Source organism: Grampus griseus, assembly GCF_964374135.1.
Source record: "Grampus griseus genome assembly, chromosome: 2".
In the NCBI taxonomy this organism is placed as follows: domain Eukaryota; kingdom Metazoa; phylum Chordata; class Mammalia; order Artiodactyla; family Delphinidae; genus Grampus; species Grampus griseus.
The window spans coordinates 40,902,997-40,923,676 of NC_139018.1; the positions used below are offsets into that span (position 1 = coordinate 40,902,997).

General features: G+C 32.5%; 1 protein-coding gene across 1 annotated transcript in view; it reads left to right on the top strand.

The window, feature by feature from the left end:
- Positions 1 to 20,680, top strand: part of LOC309818881 (protein SIX6OS1) — a gene marked incomplete at both ends in the record, with an annotated part of 52,918 nt that overhangs the window by 26,210 nt on the left and 6,028 nt on the right. Inside the window, 9 exons of the mRNA XM_082648850.1 lie at positions 188 to 279; positions 1,739 to 1,872; positions 2,924 to 3,000; positions 7,492 to 7,577; positions 7,667 to 7,722; positions 10,772 to 10,833; positions 11,892 to 12,064; positions 13,758 to 13,896; positions 17,790 to 17,847. Of these exons, the coding sequence (XP_082504976.1) occupies positions 188 to 279; positions 1,739 to 1,872; positions 2,924 to 3,000; positions 7,492 to 7,577; positions 7,667 to 7,722; positions 10,772 to 10,833; positions 11,892 to 12,064; positions 13,758 to 13,896; positions 17,790 to 17,847 (877 nt within the window). The remainder of the gene's footprint in view (positions 1 to 187; positions 280 to 1,738; positions 1,873 to 2,923; positions 3,001 to 7,491; positions 7,578 to 7,666; positions 7,723 to 10,771; positions 10,834 to 11,891; positions 12,065 to 13,757; positions 13,897 to 17,789; positions 17,848 to 20,680) is intronic.

Sequence of the window (20,680 nt, forward strand, 5' to 3'; positions counted from 1 at the left end):
TAAGAAAAAAGGAGTATGATTTATTGTTAATTTTGACTCTTTTCACTAAAAGATTGCTAATACTACCAAAAATATGTCTTGTGATTATGTAGAAAAAATCATATTCATTAGTTAGGATAAACCATATGTTTATCCTTAATGCTTTGCAGGTAATTATTTTGTTTTGCTTTATCATTTTTCCTTTTAGCAGATTACAAGACTTTATGAAATGAAGAATCTTTCAGAAACTCGGGAAGAAAAAAATAAAAATATAGAAAAGAGAAAGGAATCGAAAGAAAGGTATAAGTAAACTTTAAAATGGGATTTTATATGAACAGTTATTCTGCATTTAAAATTTGATTACATATTCTAGCCCAAGCCACTAATATTTACATAGTATCTATAAACATTTATTGTGCAGGCTGTTTTCTATTCATTTCTTACAAAAAATATTAATTTATACCTTTAAATATTATGGACTAATATTCAAAATTGCTTATTATTTAGTAAGGTAAAGGATAATGTGTAGAGGGAAATAGGGTAGCAGCAGCCCGTTTGCTGTTCTGTAACCTGTCAGTTGTACATTTCATCCAGTTTTCCATTATGGGTCACCAAAAGGAGTAAAACAAGAGGAAAAATGATGGGAACAGCAATGTATTTGCCTTTTTATCATCCTGTCACCAGCTTGACCAGTTCTCCTTTGCCACAGAGAGTGAAGATGAATCAAAATGTTACTGAATCTGTGGCATCATATGTTTCCTTGTCTTTCATCCTAATGGTGATAAAATAGACATCAGTGGTGGAGGCACTTAAAAAGAAAAAATTGATTTTGTCTGTTATTGTGTGACAGAAAAATAGATGTATTACTGTTGCTGTTTTTGATAAACTTTCTACTTTTTCTCTTTCTGCCTATACCCTTTTAAAATCTTAAATTCCTCTTCTCAGGCTATATTGCTCTTAATCTGATTTTTCAACACACTCTTCTCCCAAGTTAATTTCCCTTATCTTATTTCCTTGGATCTGTTATTTTTATTGATTTTCCCACTCCCACGTCTCACATCCATGGTAATGTGTCTTTAATTTTATAATGAAATTGATTAGAATTCTGTACATTTCTGTACAGAAATGTACAGAATTTCACTTTATTGATAACTTTTTAATATAAAAATTCTCTGTTGAGAGAAACTTATATAACTTTAGTTATTTTTACTTATATTTTCATAGTTATTATCAAATAATACCAGTATTTACATTATTATTTAACTATCAATAATATAAATTATTTCTCTAATTTAGGAAAACTTCAATGGAATTATTCTTCCAGTAAAATATTTAAGAGATCCATTTATGATTGTAATATTGCTTTAATGATGTCTGTGTTCATGCTAGTTGATTTTTTTCTGAATAAATCTTTTTAAAGTTTGAAGTAGTACTTCAAAATCTAAAGCATGCTATTTGCAAATACAGTTTTGGTTTAAAATGTTTTTCACAGGTTTAGAAAGTCTTTTAAAATGATTATGTTTTAAAAATGAGGGTGTCGTACATTGAGAAGAGCACTGGACTTAATCAGGAAATGTGTATTTTAGTTGTGACACTAGTAAGTAATTTAATAATATTGGGCAGGTTTGTTAAATTCTCTGGAACTTCTTTTCATTATCTGCAAATTGAGGAGTTTTAACTATATAATATCTAAGTATCTCTTCTAGCTTTAAAATATGTTAATTTTTTACTTAGCTAATATTTATAATTCACTCTTCAGAATTTTTGAAAAAGATGAACAGCATGTACTTGTGTTGAATAAAACCCCTCAAAGCAGTCAATTATTTCTTCCATATGAATCTCAGAAATTAGTCAAACCAATAAAGATGCATCCTTCAGAACCAAGAGTTAAAGGTACAGTATCTGTTTATTATTCAAAAACTTAGTTTTCTTTGAAAACACTTAAAAGAAGAAATAGAAAGGAGCAACTTTAGTTATCATTTGGTGTAAGCAAGAGCAAACAATACTGGAGACCTATAGACTCAGTAAAGTGCCACTTTGATTTTTTCTGAGAGCAAACAAGATGTGCCTTCTATACATAACATTTTTCTCTTTGAGAAAGAAATCACTCATACGATATTTTTTTTTTCTTTTTTTTTTTTGATATTTTTTTAAAAAGTGTTTCAGCCTGGTTTCCAGCTGTCAGGGGAGGATGAATAATTATATATTTTTCATTTGAGAGGTTGTATTACCAGTATGTATGATTAAAGTGAGTGGCAGACTTGTGATAATGATATTTATGACTTAGTCACTGAGATATTTGAATGTTTCATTCAATGGATAGATTAACTACATTGTGTTAGGTTAACTGTATTGGCTGTTTTAGTCCCCCAGTCATTAATATCACCACTCTTTGTTCTTTGGTTCCCCATTATAAAGATGTAGTCCCATTATAAAGATGTAGTTTTGTCAGCTGTTTTTTTATTTTATTTTTTTTCCCTTTTTTTTTTTTTTTTTTGCGGTACGCGGGCCTCTCACTGTTGTGGCCTCTCCCGTTGAGGAGCACAGGCTCTGGACGTGCAGTCTCAGCGGCCATGGCTCACGGGCCCAGCTGCTCCGCGGCATTTGGGATCCTCCCGGACCAGGGCACGAACCCGTGTCCCCTGCATCGGCAGGCGGACTGTCAACCACTGCGCCACCAGGGAAGCCCTGTCAGCTGTTTTTTTAAATTTAATTTATTTATTTTTGTCAGCTGTTTTTCATTTTATGTTCATGGTTATTGTAATAGCTATTATATATATTGAGGAATGAAGAATATGTAGTGATTCATAATTCTTTATTTTAATTTAAGTTAAATATTAATGTAACTTGATTTTTTAAAATTACAAGATTAGGTTAAATATTGGGCATGCTATTTGATTCTATTTCTGGAATTGATTTGAAGTAGTACCATTTAATAACCTAGATAAAAAAGAAGAAAGTTCTGTGAAGCAGTCAAAACTTGCCAGTATTGACTTCAGACAAAAAGAAAGTGATACTCAGGTAGGTATTTCTTTTTTAATAGTACAAATTAAGTGCTTGCATTAAATGAGATAGTGAATGTATTGCATTTAGGACGTGTGTGTGTGTGTGTGTTATAAATATATTAAAGTAGCCATTAGTTCAATCCCAGGATCTAAAAGACTTAAAAGAGTTTCAATATGGCAGCCTGAGCACATACTGTAGCCTTCTCCCTTACTTCTAAAAATAAAAGATACTTGAAAATACCAATCTCTGTACCCAGTAGACCAAAAACGGTAAGACATTTCTAAAGGAATTGTATTGAAGAGGGAAATTGTGGCACCATCTCCACAATGTCATCATTTCTCAAGCTCCATTGGTGTTTTCTTTCCCTGCTATCCTTAATGCTAAGCTTTCACCTCAAGGTTATTTCATGGTCAGAAGCTAACCATTACAACTTGTCATCATATCTTCCTTCTAGGCAGGAAAGAAGAAGGGGAGAAAGGCTAGTTGAGTCAGCCTCATTTTAGGGATCTTTTATGGAAGCTTCTTAAACAATTTATGTTAATGTTTCATTGGCCAGAACTTTGTAACATGGCTACCTCCATCTGCAGAAAGGTTGAGAAATATGATGGGTTTTTTGTTTGTTTGCTTTTAAAATCACAACACAAAGTAAATGTAGATATTGGATAGGATAGAAAACTGGCAGTTTCTGTCATAAGAACAAATCAAATAGATGAAAAATAAGTAAGGATGTAGAGGATCTGAGTAGCACAATTAGCAAACTTTTTACCCAACATACACAAAATTCAGTTAAATTTTGTTTGCAGTATTCACCAAAATTGACTATTTACTAGAACAAAAAGGATATCTCAACCAATTCTAAAAAGCTGCTCTCTTCACTAACCACAGCATAAAAAAATACAAGTTAAACGAAAACATAGCCCTCTCCTCAAAAAACTATCTGGCTGAGAAAAAAGAAATTCACATACTTTGAAATTACTTTTGGGTTATAGAAGAAATCAAAATAGAATTTAAAAACTACTTAAAAGAATACTATAAACCCAAACCTGTGAAAAGTAGCCAAATTGGTCCTCAGAGAGACATTTATATTTGAAAACAAATATACTAGAAAATAAGAAAGATTAAAATTAGCTGAACTTTAAGTATGAAAAGTTGCACTCAAAGTATGAAAAGCTTAACTCAAAATACAGAAATAAAATAATAAATGCAAAGAAAGTAGAAATTAATGAAATTTGAAAGTTGGGTTAATTAATATAGCCAAAAGCTAATAAGTTTCAGCAAGTGTAGAGAAAAAAGAGAATACCCCCCCAACAAAAGAAAATAATAAAAAGGGGGAAAGGTGCATATCTCTACACTTATGTAAGACATCTTTTCTAAGTCCTAAAAGGATACTATAAAACCAAATACCCATAAATTTGAAAATTCAGGTAAGATGGACAGGTTTTTAGCACAATATAAATTGCTAAATAGACTGAAAAAGAAAAACATGAATAGATCAATAACTTAGAAGAAACTGATGTAAGTGAAATGGAAGTGTATATAAATACCTATTTCCCTCTTTTCTCCCTTATTTCCCTCCCTTTTCCCTCCACCACACATGCCCTTCAGAACACGCCAGACTCAATTTTTCAGCTGAATTCTACCAAACTGTTAAGGATTAGATCAGAGTTTCTCAATAGTGGCACTGTTGACATTTTGGGTCAGATAATTCTTTGTTGTGGGGTCGTCTTGTGACCCACTAGAGTCCAGTAGCACCTCATCCCCAAATTATGACAATCAAAAATATCTCCAGACATTGTCAAATGTCTCCTAAGAGGCAAAATTGCCCCCAGTTGAGAACCATTGGATTAAATAATCTTTTTATACAAACAATTCCAGAGTATAAAAAGAGTCGGAAACTATCCAACAAATTATAAATGAATAATCCATTAGATAGCAAGGACAAGGATAGTGAAAGAAAAGAAAAATTATGGTATGTAAGTCTCAAGAATGAACATAGATGTAAAAATCCTAAATAAGTTACTAGCAAACCAAATTTTGCAATGTAACATTGAAAGAGTAATATATTGTGACTAACCTTGGTTTTCCCAAAGAATACAATGATTGTTTAGCATTAAGAAAAATCTAACAATATGATTTCCTATATTAATAGATTAATAAATGATTTTAAATAAAGATTTTTAAAAGAATGTTAGGGAGACTCTTACTACCAGATATTAAAATGTTTTTTTTTATTTTTTAATTAATTAATTTTTAAATAACTTATTTATTTTTGGCTGCATTGGGTCTTCGTTGCTGCGCGAGGGCTTTCTCTAGTTGGGGCGAGCGGGGGCTACTCTTCGTTGCGGTGCGCAGGCTTCTCGTTGCAGTGGCTTCTCTTGTTGTGGAGCACGGGCTCTAGGCGCGCAGGCTTCAGTAGTTGTGGCACGTGGGCTCAGTAGTTGTGGCTCGCGGGCTCTAGAGCACAAGCTCAGTAGTTGTGGCACACGGGCTTAGTTGCTCCGTGGCATGTGGGATCTTCCCGGACCAGGGCTTGAACCCGTGTCCCCTGCATTGGCAGGCAGATTCTTAACCACTGCGCCATCAGGGAAGTCCTAAAATGTTTATTTTTAAACTTTCATTACTGAGATATAATTCACATATAAAATTGATTGTTTTAAAGTGTACGATTCAGTGGTTTTTAGTATATTCACAAGATAGTGTAACCATCATCACTGTAATTTCAGAACATTTTCATCATTCCCAAACATTTTTAAACATTATCAAAATGCAGTTATTATAACAGTGTGGTACAATAAAAGACAAATTGATCAATGGAGTATATCAAAATAAAAAAGCTTTTGTATGGTGAAAGACACTAACAGAGTTAAAAGAGCGACAGAATTGTCACTTAGGGGATTGGTATCTGTAATGTATAATATACAAAGAAATACATAATAATTCTTAAAAATTAATTTAAAAAACTATAAAAATGGTCAGAGGATAAGTCAGCTTACATAAAAGGAAAGACTGAGGGTCACTCAACATAACAAGATGCCTGACCTCAGGAGAACAGGGAAATGCAAATTAAACCAATGAGATACCTGGTTTCACCTGTCAGATTTGCACACATTAAAACATTTGATAATGTCTAGTGAAGTCAACACCAGTGGGAGTATAATTTGGGACAACTGCTTTAGAGGACTGGTTCACAGTACTCATTAAAAATAAAAATGCACATACTCAGCAATTTCACTTCTTGGCACCTACTCTAAACAATTACTTGAAATACTTGTACAAATACTTGTACCAGGAGGAATATACAAACATGTATATTGTTTAAAACATACATCAAGGGCTTCCCTGGTGACGCAGTGGTTGAGAGTCCGCCTGCCGATGCAGGGGACATGGGTTTGTGCCCCGGTCCGGGAAGATCCCACATGTCGTGGAACGGCTGGACCCGAGAGCCACGGCCGCTGAGCCTGCGTGTCCGGAGCCTGTGCTCCACAACGGAAGAGGCCACAAGAGGCCTGCGTACAGCAAAAAAAAAAAAACCAAACAAAAAAACATACATCAAAACTGTAACAACACTTGTTCTTTAAGGGCCAAGTGTTCTTTGAGGGACAAGGTCTTTTTCTTATGATCTAAAGGCACATAAGATGACAGAATTAAGACCAGTGGCTGTTATAACAAATATAAATGGATAAACTTTCCTATTAAAGGTATTTTAATTTCAGGTCAAATAAGAAAAATCAGTGACTCTTCAAAATGAGTGACTCAGGGAGAATGAAAGACTTGAAACAGACAATACAAACATTAGTAAAGTAGCGATTTAAATATTAGTATTAGTGCTTTGTGACTACCTAGAGGGGTGGGATAGGGAGGGTGGGAGGGAGGGAGACGCAAGAGGGAAGAGATATGGGAACATATGTATATGTGTAACTGATTCACTTTGTTATAAAGCAGAAACTAACACACCATTGTAAAGCAATTATACTGCAATAAAGATGTTAAAATAAATAAATAATGTTAGTATTAAATAAAGTTAAAAATGAAATATTAGCTTTGTCATACATATTTTAAAAAGAAAGTTTCAGGCTTTAATCTTTTAACCTACTGCTTTCCTTTCCTATAGTCAATTTGTGAGATTATAGGGGATGGAGAGACACAGACATCAGGTTATTAGTTGAGAAAATGGTAAGATTCACTTGATTAATCATGAATAAGGAAGAAAAATTTTAAAGTTTACCTTAAATGAAGAAATACTATCAGGCATAGTTATTATACTTGTCAAAAACATCAAATTCCTTGAGAGTTAAACCTTTTTTGTTTCCCAGTGTTTGACTTAATGTTTTGTATGTAGTTGTTTCATTTAATTTAATGTTTTGTTTGTAGTTATTGTTGATGTTGATAATAACAGTGAGGATGAGGAAGATGACAGTGTTCTTGGAGAGCCCTGAGTATCCATGGCAAGCAAAACATTCTGTTGTTTTGTGTAGTCAATTCTAATGCTTAATTTCTTTTGTTCAGGTATTGAATGACTCTGCTGTGAATAACCATTCAAAGTGTTCACATGTTACGGCTTCTAAAAGTTCACAAAATTTTATGCAGTTCAGGTAACCTTTAAAAATAAGAAAATGCTTTATTTTCTGAAATAATTTATCGCTCAGTAAATAATATAAAAATTTTGTTTATTGTATTTTAGATTAACTCCACCGAAACAATCAGATTGCAATCAATGGTTGGAAAAGGGAGATACAGGTATTTGCTGTTTATATTTTTCCTAAGAAATGGGAGTAACAAGTTATATCAGGTTTTTATACTAGTCAAATAAATTATTTGTATTGGTTGCATCTCTGGTTAACTGACCATGCATGCCTGGTTTTTAAATACATTTTTCTTAAATATAAAACAAATATATTTTATTGTAGAAAATTTGGAAAATGGAGAAAAATATAAAAGAAACAAAAATATGACCACCCAGATATAACTGACACTACATAATACTGTTGTATATTCTTATATTTTTTTCTATGCATATCTGTGTTTTGTTCTTTTAGTTTATTCCTCCAAATTTGAAGCATACTATGTATATTATTGTGTATCCTTTTCTTTCCACTTGATGTACTGTTAAGGATATTTTTCCATGCCATTAAATAGATTTTATTTGTGATGACTTATAATAGGTCTTTGCATCGGTATGCTGTAATTTATTTAGCCATTCTCTCACAGTGAATATTTTGTTATTTCCAGGTTTTTTGCTGTTATAAATAATGCTACTATATTCTTTTATATAAATATTTTATTATCTTGGATTATTTTCTTTGAATAAAATCATAGAAAGGTCACAGAATATATATGTATGAGTTTTTTATCCTAGAATCAACTAGCTATTGGAACTTTGATGCACCCTTGAGAGACAGAGACTCATTCTCTGTCTCTATGTATATATGTATATGTATATGTATACATGTATGTATATGTATATATAAAATATATAATATATCATAGAGACACATAGATATGTATATATATATATATTTTTTGGTAGCCCAATAATGCATAGTAATTATTCTATTCATTAGGCATTAACAACATTGAGGTTAGTCTTTACCTCTTCTTGTCTATAGCATGTGGATTACTGACTTATTTTGAAATTTAAAAAATGGCTTATTCTGACAGTGTAGTTTTCTGCAAATATATGCACATTCAGAATGGTCATATAATATACTATGAGTCTATTCCTCTCACTCTCAATATAGGATTCAACCAAGACAATATGCTTATTTAATGCAGATGGATAGTCTTCCTGCTTTCTTCTGGAGAAAAGAATTATATCTTATCTGCCCAGGTGATATATTTCACCTGTTTATAATCCTCTATATATGCTAAGCTGACAGAGTGTTAGACAAGGGAGGAACAGATAATCTCTAGGAACAATATACCCCCTAATACAGATATATGGGGAAATGCATGTATCTGGCATAGTCCTAGTTGCCATTGAGCATGTATGGTGAGGCTTCACACCCAAGAAGGCATATAATTATCTTCCAAGAAGAAAAGACTCTTCAACAATCTCCAACCCTATCTTTTGAAGAAGTTAATATGTTGTGAAAATAGTACTGTGACTGAACTCAAGAGACAAAACTATAAAACATTCAGATGACCAAATAGGGAAACATTTATTCAAGATAGGAAAGAATTTCTTAAAAAGAATTAAAAAGCCAAATCATAAAAGAAAAATTGATAAATTTGGCTATATTAAAATTAAGAATTTCTGTTCATCAAAAGACACTATGAAAAGAATGGGAGGCAAGAGAATATATTTCCAATACATAAAACTGTCAAAGGACTAGTTTCCAAAAATGTATAAAAAACTTCTACAAACCAAGAATAAAAATATGGACAACCCAGTAAGAAATATGTGCAAAATAAATGAATAGGCACTTCAAATAGAGAAACTTTTGTGGCAGATAAACATGAAAAGATGTTCAACAAATCAGGAAACTGAAAAATAAACCCACAGTGAGATATTATACACCCATCAGATGAGCAAAATTCGGAAAGTCTGACAATAGTAGATGTTGATGAGAATGTAGGACAGTTAGAACTCTCATAACTATTGGTAGGGACTGTCATTTATAAATGAAATATATTGTCATATAACTAAATTATAATTGGAACTAGTAATTTTGTCTGGTGAAATCGAATGATTTCCTAGGATAGCTCAGGATGGCTAGCTGCCACAACAAAAATTGGTGAATAGTTTCAAAACTAAAGTTTGGAAAATAGTTTAACATCTGGTAAAATGAAAGATACACTACCCTATATTTTGTAATTCCACTCCTAGGTATATACCTAGAGAAATACAAGTACATATATACAAGTATATATATAGAAGAATGTTAACAACATTGTTTGTAATAGCCTCAAAGCAGAAACACCCCAAATGTCCATTTGCAATAGAATGGATAGATAGATATATTGTGTTTGTACAATGGAATACATCCGTAAAAGGAAGCAAACTATGTCTATATGCAACAATACATAACGAATCTCATAAGTGTATACTAAACAAAAAAGCACGACAAATGTATTATTATTTCATCATATAACATTTTAAAACAGGAAAAAAAACTATATTGCTTAGGTGATAAAACTGTATAAAGCAAATCAGAGTATTGATTATTACAGAAGTCAGGTTAGTGTTTACCGATGAGGAGGAAGATATGTGGAATATGGGGCCTTATGGAGAACTCATAATGTTCTATTTCTTTACCTAGGTGGTGGTTACATGGGGTGTTCTCTTTATAATTTCGTTCGTTAAACTGTTCATATAGGTTTTATTCTCTTTATGTATTGGGTTGAACTATCTAAAAATCTCCATTTTAAAAAAAAATTTTATTTATTTATTTTATTTTTGGCTGTGTTGGGTCTTCGTTTCTGTGCGAGGGCTTTCTCTAGTTGTGGCGAGCGGGGGCCACTCTTCATCGTGGTGCACGGGCCTCTCACTGTCGCGGCCTCTCTTGTTGCGGAGCACAAGCTCCAGATGCGCAGGCTCAGTAGTTGTGGCTCACGGGCCTAGTTGCTCCGCGGCATGTGGGACCTTCCCAGACCAGGGCTTGAACCCATGTCCCCTGCATTGGCAGGCAGAGTCTCAACCACTGCGCCACCAGGGAAGCCCTAAAATTTCCATTTTTATAGACCCAGAATAGTTAAATATTGGCAATTTCATATGGTTTGGCTAATATGTTTTATTTACAATTAAATTACAAACAGAAAATATATTTTGTTCTCATATAACAAACAGATGCTGAGTGTGGAGATAAAGAGACGGTAAAACAATTGAGAGAATCAAAATGTACTTCACAAGTAAGTCAAATGTTTGGTTTCTAATTTCTAAGCAAAATATTACAATTTAAAGTATTCTGTTTCCATTTTAATTTCAATTTGGTATAATGAAGATTATTTATGTGAGGTCTAGATCTTATTAGTTTGGTAATCAAGTTGCTGTGATGTTACAGATTCTATCCCTTGGAGGAGTTATAGATTTAAAAATGAAGCCACAAAAAGTTTACATGAAAATTTACACAAAAAAATTGTCATTAATAATTGACTATATATAATTGATACCACAACAACTAAATCATAACTGAAGAAAACAATTTTGTTTGGTAAGATTGAATTATTTGCCCAGGCTGCCACAAAAGTATCTTCAAAATATTTTTTAATAGTGGAAAGCTTTAGTGATGATAGGTGTAGGCAATGTACCGTAGCTACTAAGGGATAAGACAGGAGAAACAAGAGTAGTATTCTGCTGTAAAGAAATACAGGTAAAAAGCACATTTTCATTTTTTTGCTGGAGGGACCCAAACTGTTTCCGTAATGGGATTTGTTAACAAAACATTTGAGAAATCATATTCCTAAGCCTACAAAATGATATAAAGGAAAATTAGTATTCAAGTTCTCAATCTTTGCAGGGAAAGTAGTATAATGAATTTATTAGGGCAAAAAGTGCAAAGAACATAAGAAGTGAGAGCAAGATTGCTCTTTTCTTTCAAGGGGATATCGTATACAAATCTTGACCCAGAGCATGATGTGGAAATTTTAAAAGAAAAATCATTCCTAACCATTTTTCTTCATCAATCTGAGTATGTCCTGGTTATGAGTTACTTTTTCAGGTAGGGGTAGGTGAGATAGAGCTGGGAAGAAAAGAAAAATTGGAAAATCAAAAATAATTATTTTCCTGTTTTTTGAACAGATATATTTTGATATCACTTTCACCAATTATTATTATTTTACTTATTTTGTCTATGAAATGATAACATCGTATGTTAATAGGATGTTTTTAACCTCATATTTTTACATATATGAGTTTATTAATGCAATAACATTCATTTTTATAGTTTTCTGTTACTTTGAATTTGCAGGTTACATATGCCGAACATTTGGGAAAGCCAATAGAAAGTAATAGTGATGAAGTAGAAGAAAGGGCTGAGATTTTTCCACGAACTCCTGAAATTCCTTTATTTTTAAGGACTCCTGAAGCTGTAAGAACACCTGACTCTGTGGAGAAATTACCTAAAACCCCCTCATTTGAAATGTAAGATTTTAATTAGTAATTATAATGAAAGAATCTACATATTGAGTTATGTAAGTAATTGATAGGAATAGTAAAATGCCTAATACCTGTAACTTTTAAAAGTTTTTATTATGGAATATTTCAAATATACAAAGGAGAGAGAGAGAGTAAGTATAATGAACTCTCATGTACCTATCACTCTATTGGAACAGTTATAAACATTCTGCCATCTCGTTTCATAGATCCTCTTCCCCATTTTCCCTGAAACATTTAGCTGAAGGTGGACTAGATCATGAGTACTTATCAAGTTCAATAGTATAAGATTTAAGATTTTCAGAAGAATAAAAAATGTATGGAAAAATTTTAAACGTCGAGCTAAAAAGTTACTATCACATTTGGTAGGTTGTGTACATCATTGAATAATGTTCCAGCAGTCATTTTTCCTTAATGTTATAGTGTCTAAAACAAGAGTTACCATTCTTTTAAGTAACCTTAGTAGGCATAAATATCTGTAACATCATTATTTAACTTTGGAAAATATAGATTTGTAGTTTACAGCCAAGAAAATAGTGCTGCATTCAAGCTCTCTGTTTAGTTCAATCTTTTCTTAAATCTGAACCCTGAGATTCTTCTAAAATGTATGTCAAACAGATTTCACTTCATCAGGAATCTCTCACCTGTGTTCTACTCTGTTTTTTAAATTGCTACTAAGACTTTTATATATGAATGTCATGCTGTTGACTCAAACACAGCACGTTCAAAGTGGAACTCATCATCAAATCTAAGAACTGTAAAATTATGTGGCAATTGTATACTAAAACCTCACTTTATGGATGAGAAAACCAATCTGTAAAGTGACTCATTAATGGTCATGGAGAGAGTTATAGAAGTATCTTCAGACTTCTATTATTTAACACGCACTTAATAACACTATGTGTAAGCATTTAATAAATATTGCTCCTTTCATATTCACAACGGCTTTATGAGATGCAAGTACATTATTATCCTTATTTTATAGATGAGGAAATAGAATCACAGGTGATACAACTCATTGGTGGCAGAGTTGAGATTTAAACCCAGGCAGTTCTGCCTCCAGAATTCATGTTTTAACCACGTGTTATATACTGTCTTGTCTAATTATTTTTCCCAAATCATTTTATAACTTAACTCCCTTATGAAGCAATCTGTCATGGCTGGCTTCTCATTAAGACTAAAATTTTGTGACTGCTTTCAAGATCTTGGGGACAGTATAGCATCAGACTTAAGAGCTTAGACTTTGAATCTTTGTTGCTACATTCAAATCCCAACTCTGGCACTTACATTCTTTTGAGCAAATCATTTAATCTTCCTATGCTTCAAAATCCTCTTCTCTGAAATGGAGATGATAATAATGGTAGATATCTCATAGGGTTATTGTGAGGAATAAGTAAATTAATGATAATGAAAATACATAGAATAGAGCCTGACAGTATATTCTTAGTAGGAATTCTTTATTATCATTTCATAATTGATTATTCTACTTTAGTTAATATTATTCTCCACCCAAAACCATAGGTTTGTTTTTTTCTCCATAGGTTTGTCACTTCAATAACTACTTCCTCCCTTTTCCTGCTATGCTAATTCTTACCTCTATGCCATTGCCTATGGTGCTTACCAGTCTGCAATATTTAATAATATGTATTTAACATTTTGATGATTTATTTCTCTGTATCAGAAATAGAAATACAGCTACTGAATGTCAAACACAAAAGGAATCCCCTGGATTTTCTTTTCTTATGAGTTATACTTCTAGATCTCCTGGATTGAATTTATTTGATTCTTCTGTATTTGATTCAGAAATCTCATCACATCAGGTAATATGAGAAGCTAAAGTTTTATTTCTAAAAAAATTGTATGCTGAAACCTCAAAAAGTTTAATTCTTTAACCAAACTTCCTTGGAGCACAGTACAAAACAGAGGCAATTTATTTTATTTAAAAAATTTTTTATTGATGTATATTTGATTCACAATGTTGTGTTCATTTCTGCTGTACAGCAAAGTGAGTCAGTTATATATATATTTTTATATATATATATATATATATATATATATATTCTTTTTCATATTCTTTTCCATTATGGTTTGCCACAGGATATTGAATATAGTTCCCTGTGCTGGACAGTCAGAACTTGTTGTTTATCCATCCTATATACAAAGTCTGCCTTTGCTAATCCTAGACTCCCAATCCTTCCCTCCCCTCCCGCCTCCTTGGCAACCACAAGTCCGTTCTCTATATCTGTGAGTCTGTTTTTGTTTTGTAGGTATGTTGACTTGTGTCATATTTTAGATTCCACATGTAAGTGATATCGTATGGTATTTGTATTTCTCTTTCTGACTTACTTCGCTTAGTATGATAATTTCTAGGTTCATCCATGTTGCTGCAACATGGCATCATTTCATTCTTTTTAATGACTGAGTAGTATTCCATTGTATATATATATATGCCGCATCTTCTTTATCCATTCATCTGTCGATAGACATTTAGGTTGTTTCCACATCTTGGCTATTATAAGTAGTGCTGCTGTGAACACAGGGGTGTATGTATTTTTTAGAATTATAATTTTGTCTGGATATATGTCCAGGACTGGGATTGCTGGATCGTATGACAACTCTATTTTTAGTTTTTTGAGGAACCTCCATACTGTTTTCCATTGTGGCTGCACCAATTTACATTCCCACCAACAGTGTAGGAGGGTTCCCTTTTCTCCACAGCCTCTCCAGCATTTGTAATTTGTCAACTTTTAAATTATGGCCACTCTGACTGGTGTGAGGTGGTATCTCATTGTACTTTTGATTTGCATTTCTCTAATGATTAGCGATATTAAGCATCTTTTCGTGTGCCTATTGGCCATCTGTATGTCTTCTTTGGAGAAATGTCTGTTTAATTCTTCTGCCCATTTTTTGATTGGCTTGTTTGTTTTGTTGTTGTTGTTGAGTTGTATGAGCTGTTTGTATGTTTTGGAAATTAAGCCCTGTTGGTCACATCATTTGCAAATATTTTCTCCCAGTCTGTAGGTTGTCTTTTCATTTTGTTTAAGGTTTCTTTTGGTGTGCAAAAGCTTGTAAGTTTGATTAGGTTCTATTTGTTTATTTTTGCTTTTATTTCTATTACATTGGGAACCTGACCTAAGAAAACATTGGTATGATTTATGTCAGAGAATGTTTTGCCTATGTTCTCTTCTAGGAGTTTTATGGTGTTTTGTTTCATATTTAAGTCTTTAAGCCATTTTGAGTTTATTTTTGTGTATGGCATGAAGGTGTGTTCTAACTTCGTTGATTTACATGTAGTTCTCCAACTTTCCCAATACCACTTGCAGAGGCAGTTTTTAAAAGATTCTGAGTATTGATAGCATAACAATGTTCCCCCATTATCTTTACGTTTTCAATCTCAGGCGGCTCAAATTGACATCAGTTCATAAAACAGAATCTCAGGATAGCAATGATTTAAATTGCAGTTAAAGGCAGTTTAAAAATTAATTTGGCTTTGTAATTCTAAACAAACTTCATATATTCTCAGTGTGAAAAAATTTTCAGGTAGGTAGTTGGTCTTTTCAACTACATGTGTATGTAGAAACAAAAATTGACAGGATTAAAGGGAGAAATAGACAAAAACACAAACTTAGTTGGAGGTTTTTAATACTCCTTTCTCAGCAATTGATAGAATTAGGCAACACAATCAAGAAAGATCTCATATAAAATCTGAACAACCCCATCGACCCCCTTGACCTAACAGACATTTATAGAATACCACATCTAACAACTGCAGCATATTTATTCTTTTCAAGCACTGATGGTACTTTCACCAAGATAGACCATATTCTGGGCCATTAAATGGTTCCTAATAAATTTAAAAGGATAGAAATTATACGGAGTATGTTATCTGATCATAATGGAATTAAATTAGAAATCAATAAGATATTAGGAAACTCCTAAATATTTAGGCCATGGATCAAAGAAGAAATTAGAAAAGATTTTGAAATGAATGGTTATGAAAATTCAGCATATCAGAAACTGTAGGTTGCTGCCAAAACGAGAGCAAAATAACTTTAAATAATTTAATTAACCATTTAAATAATTAAATTAATAGAAAAGAAGAAAGGTCTGTAATCGGTGACCTAAAGTTCCACCTTGAAAAGCTAGAAAAAGAAGAAAGTAAACCCAAAGTAAGTAGAATGAAAAACTACGAAGAATAAGAAGTCAATGAAATAGAAAACAAACAATAGAGAAAATTAGCAAAGCCAGAGTTGGTTGGTTGAAAAAAATTGACAAAATTTATAAACTTACTAGATTGACAAATAAAAAGATAAGATTTACCTGTATTAGGAATGAAAGAGAGGATATTATTATGGCTCCTACTGATTTTAATAATAAGAGAATAGTATGAAATAGAAGACTGATAAGGGGGAACTTCACTTTTACATATTAAAATATCCTATAAGCCTAGAGCAATCAAAATAGTGTGGTAAAGGTACAAGGATTGATTGATTGATCAATGGCATGGGAAATGTCTTGAAACAAAAGAATTTAGAATGCAATATAGATAGGACCACAAATTAGTGGGGATAAATTAGGCATTTGTCTTACACTGTACACCAATAGATATTATAGATGTATTACATTTTAAAATGTTAACCATAAAATATTTCAGAAGAAATATACATGAATATTTACCAGATCTTAAGAGAAGGAAGTATTCTCTAAGCATGAAAACAGTGGAAGAAGAGCCAAAAGAAAATAAAGAGGGTTTTGGTTTGGTTACATACAAAATTTTATATGTTAAAAAAATTTAAAGGCAAAATGATAATGTGTTATAAAATATTTGCAATAATATCACAAACAGTTAAGGTTTTTATTGTATAAAGAGCTTATATGTACCAGCAAGAAAATTACTGCCTCAATAGAGTTATGGACAGAGTCTATTTGGTGAATAGATAATTCACCGAAAAAGAAATTCAAGTGCCTTATAAAATCTCTGGGAAAATCAGCTTTCCTTATTAATTGTCAAAGAAGTATAAATCTGTGCATAATAGTATATATTCAAGTGTGATTTATATTAGAAAAAAATAGAAACAACATAAATGTTTTAAACAAAAGCATGATTGAAACTATATTGTATGTCCATATTAGAGGAATAATAAAATGCCATAAAATAAGGTTTTGGAAGAATAGTTATGTGGAAAAATGCTCATAATGCAATGTTAAAAGGAAAAAAAAGAGGACAGAAAACTATGTTTCATGATCCCATTTTTTGAAAACCCTGTTTTACAGAGAAAATGGACTCTTTTGGCAGCAAAACTTTATTTGAACTGACATGAAGCTGTAATACTTTGTATTATTTTTATAGTCAGGAAAGCAGTAACAACAACCTGATTTGTAAAAGGCCTTCAGAATAAAACAAAGTTAATTAGAATTTTAGGTTATATTAATATTCCAAAGTGGGAAGTATCCTTGGTATAATATATATATATAGCCTATTAATATTTTATCTATTGCCAGAGTCAAATCAATAAACCTTATTTTAATATGTCAATGATAGTTTTGAAGATAGATCTCTTTTTAATTACAATAATGTGCTATAAAGAATGTTGCAATTTTGTCTACTCTAATTATGCTTATTAGACAAACTAGGCTTTAGAGTCTAATATAAATGCTATACCTACTGTTCTACTGATTTCATGAGTAATATTTAATGGAAATTTTTTTTCAGTTTCATGCACATTATTCTGCAGGAAATTTAAATCTTCTCTCATCACAACAAGAAATTGGTAAGTGATTTGAAGTTTGCTATATATAAAACCATGTTAACTTTCACCATTTGTGTTTAGTTTGTCTCTGATTTTCTTAGGCACTCAGTTTATTCTTTAAAAATATCCGTTACTTCTGCACCATTCACTAATTATCATTATTATTTTTTAGCAGTTTAGCTTCTTCTCTCACTACTCTACCAAAACTTGCTTTTTCCAATATTACTAATGACTTACTAATTATCAAACATTATGAGTATTTTATTTTTATTATCATATTCGGTCACTTTGCAGCATTTGATATTGTTGACTATTCCCATCTCCCTTCTGGAGTTTTTGGATTTTGTCTTGTCTCGCTGGGGCTTACTTTTTATTGGACCTTCTTTCTTCATTTATCCGTTGATTAGTTCATTTATTCAACATATAAAAATAAATGTATTTATATATAGTATATTTTATATCAGGTACCACTTCTGGCTCTGGTGATAGAATAGTGGACAAGAATGCAAAATTCTCATAGGGTTTATGTTCTAGTGGGATAAACTGAAAATAGACAATGATTATATGTAAGGTAATGCTCTAAAAAACAGTTGATATGGATTTGAATTGGCAGTCAGACTCACTGTCACAATTTCTAGTCTTAGATTTACTTAACTTTATAGAAAGATACAGGATAGGAGATAACAGCATGTACAGCGTCTTTATCTTATTGAGAGGCCCACCGGCAACCCAAATAATAAGCTTTCTTTTGCTACCTCGTCTACATGGGATATGTAAAGCTGCTAGGACAAAAGGCATGATGCAGGTAAATCACCTTGACACACAAAAGCTGGTTTCCCACCTGAAAGCTAGGAAGGACTATATACCAAGTCACAGGTCCTCTAATTCAGGTGTAGTCCCACCCAGTAGACTAGTCAAATACATCATTATACATTTACCTTAATTCTTATTTTCTAAGAAAACAGTGCTGTGAGGAGTCAGACTCCAAGGTCATTCTTCCAGGTGGGCCTGGATCAGCACAGGCCTGATGTTAACTCTACTCACCTGTGGGGTTAAATATTATGAAGAAAACTAAAGCAGAGTAAGGGAAATAGGGAGTATTTGGATTGGGAAGATAGTTGCTGTGTTCCAAGGGAATCAGAGAAGGCATCACTAAAAGGCAGCAATTTGAGCAGAGACCTGAAGGAGGTGCAGGTACAAGCTACTGGGATAACTGTTCTAGGCAGAGGGTTCAAAGGCCTTGAGATGGGAGTGTGCTCAGCGTGTTCATTGAACAGCAGCTTAATTGATATGATTGGAATAAAATAAGGAAGGAAAAACTGGTAAGAAATTAAATCAGAGAAATTGGAGGGAGAGCAAACTATAGGGGACACTTAGACCATTTAAGGACTTTGGGATGTTTTTTTCTCTGTTTGAGATGGGAAGCTATTGGAGAGTTTTCAGCAAGGACTGAAATGATCTGACAGGTTTTAAAAGAATTGTTTGGCTCCTATACGGAGAACAGACCATATGGAAACGTGGGGGAGATCAGGGAGATTGATCAGGGAGCTATTGAAATAGTACAGGTGAGAACTGATAATAGTGCGGATGATGTCAGTGGAAGTGGTGAGAAAGATCAGATTTTGGTTATTAAGTTTTCTGAAGGTAGAGTTGTAAGGATCTGCTTATGGACTGGATGTAAGGATTAAGAGAAAGAAGGGTGATGCCAAGATTTTGACCTGAATAATTTTAAGAATGGAATTAACATCTGTTGAAATATAGAAGGCTGTAGAAGTTGATTTGAGATTGACAGGAGTTTAATTTTAGAAGTGTTATCACTGAAAAGCCTATATTAGATATCTGAGTGAAAGTAAGTAGGAAATTTTATATATGAACCTGGAATTCATTGGGGTGAGACATAAATTTTGGAATTGTCATAAATGGTTATTAAATGCCATAAGACCAGAATGAATCCAGCAATTGTAGACATTCTTTAAATGCGACTATCTAAAATATTAAATCTATTTACATTCTCCCCTTTGACACTCTCATTTGACACTCATTCACTTCAGCATTTTCAAATATTATAATACATATCTTCCCTCCCTGACTTCTCCTAACTCTCTTAAACTCCTGGACCTTACTTTTCTTAGGCTCCCCCCACGTTTTATTTTACTGAGATAAAATTGTCATACACCACTGTATAAATTTAAGGTGCGTTACATAATGGTTTGAAGTACTTATATTGTGAAATGATTCCTGCAGTAAGTTTAGTTAGCATCTATCGTCAAATATAGATACAATTAAAAAATTTTTTTCTTCTTTGTTATGAGAACTTTTAGGATTTAATCCCTTAACAATTTTCATATGTATAACACAGTAATGTTAACTATGGCATCATGTTTTACATTACATCCCTAGTACTTATTTATCTTATAACTGGAAGTTTGTACCTTTTGACCACCTTCTCCCAATTTCCCCTCTCCATACCCTCACCTCTGGTAACCACAAATCTGATCTCTTTTTCTGGGAGTTTGGTTTCTTTCTTTTCTAATTTTTTAGTTTCTACTTATAAGTGAGATCATACAGGTCTGACTTATTTCACTTAGCATAATGCCCTCAAGGTCCATCCATGTGGTTGTAAATGACAGGATTTTCTCCTTTTTTATGGCTGAATAATATTTGTATGTGCATGTATACATATTTAGATATCTCACAACTTCTTTATCCATTCATCCATCATTTCACACACAGGTTATTTCCATATCTTGGTTATTATAAATAATGCTGCTATGAACATAGGGGCGCAGATATCTTTTCAAGTTAGTGTTTCATTTCTTTTGGATATATTCCCAGAAGTGGAATTGCTGGATCA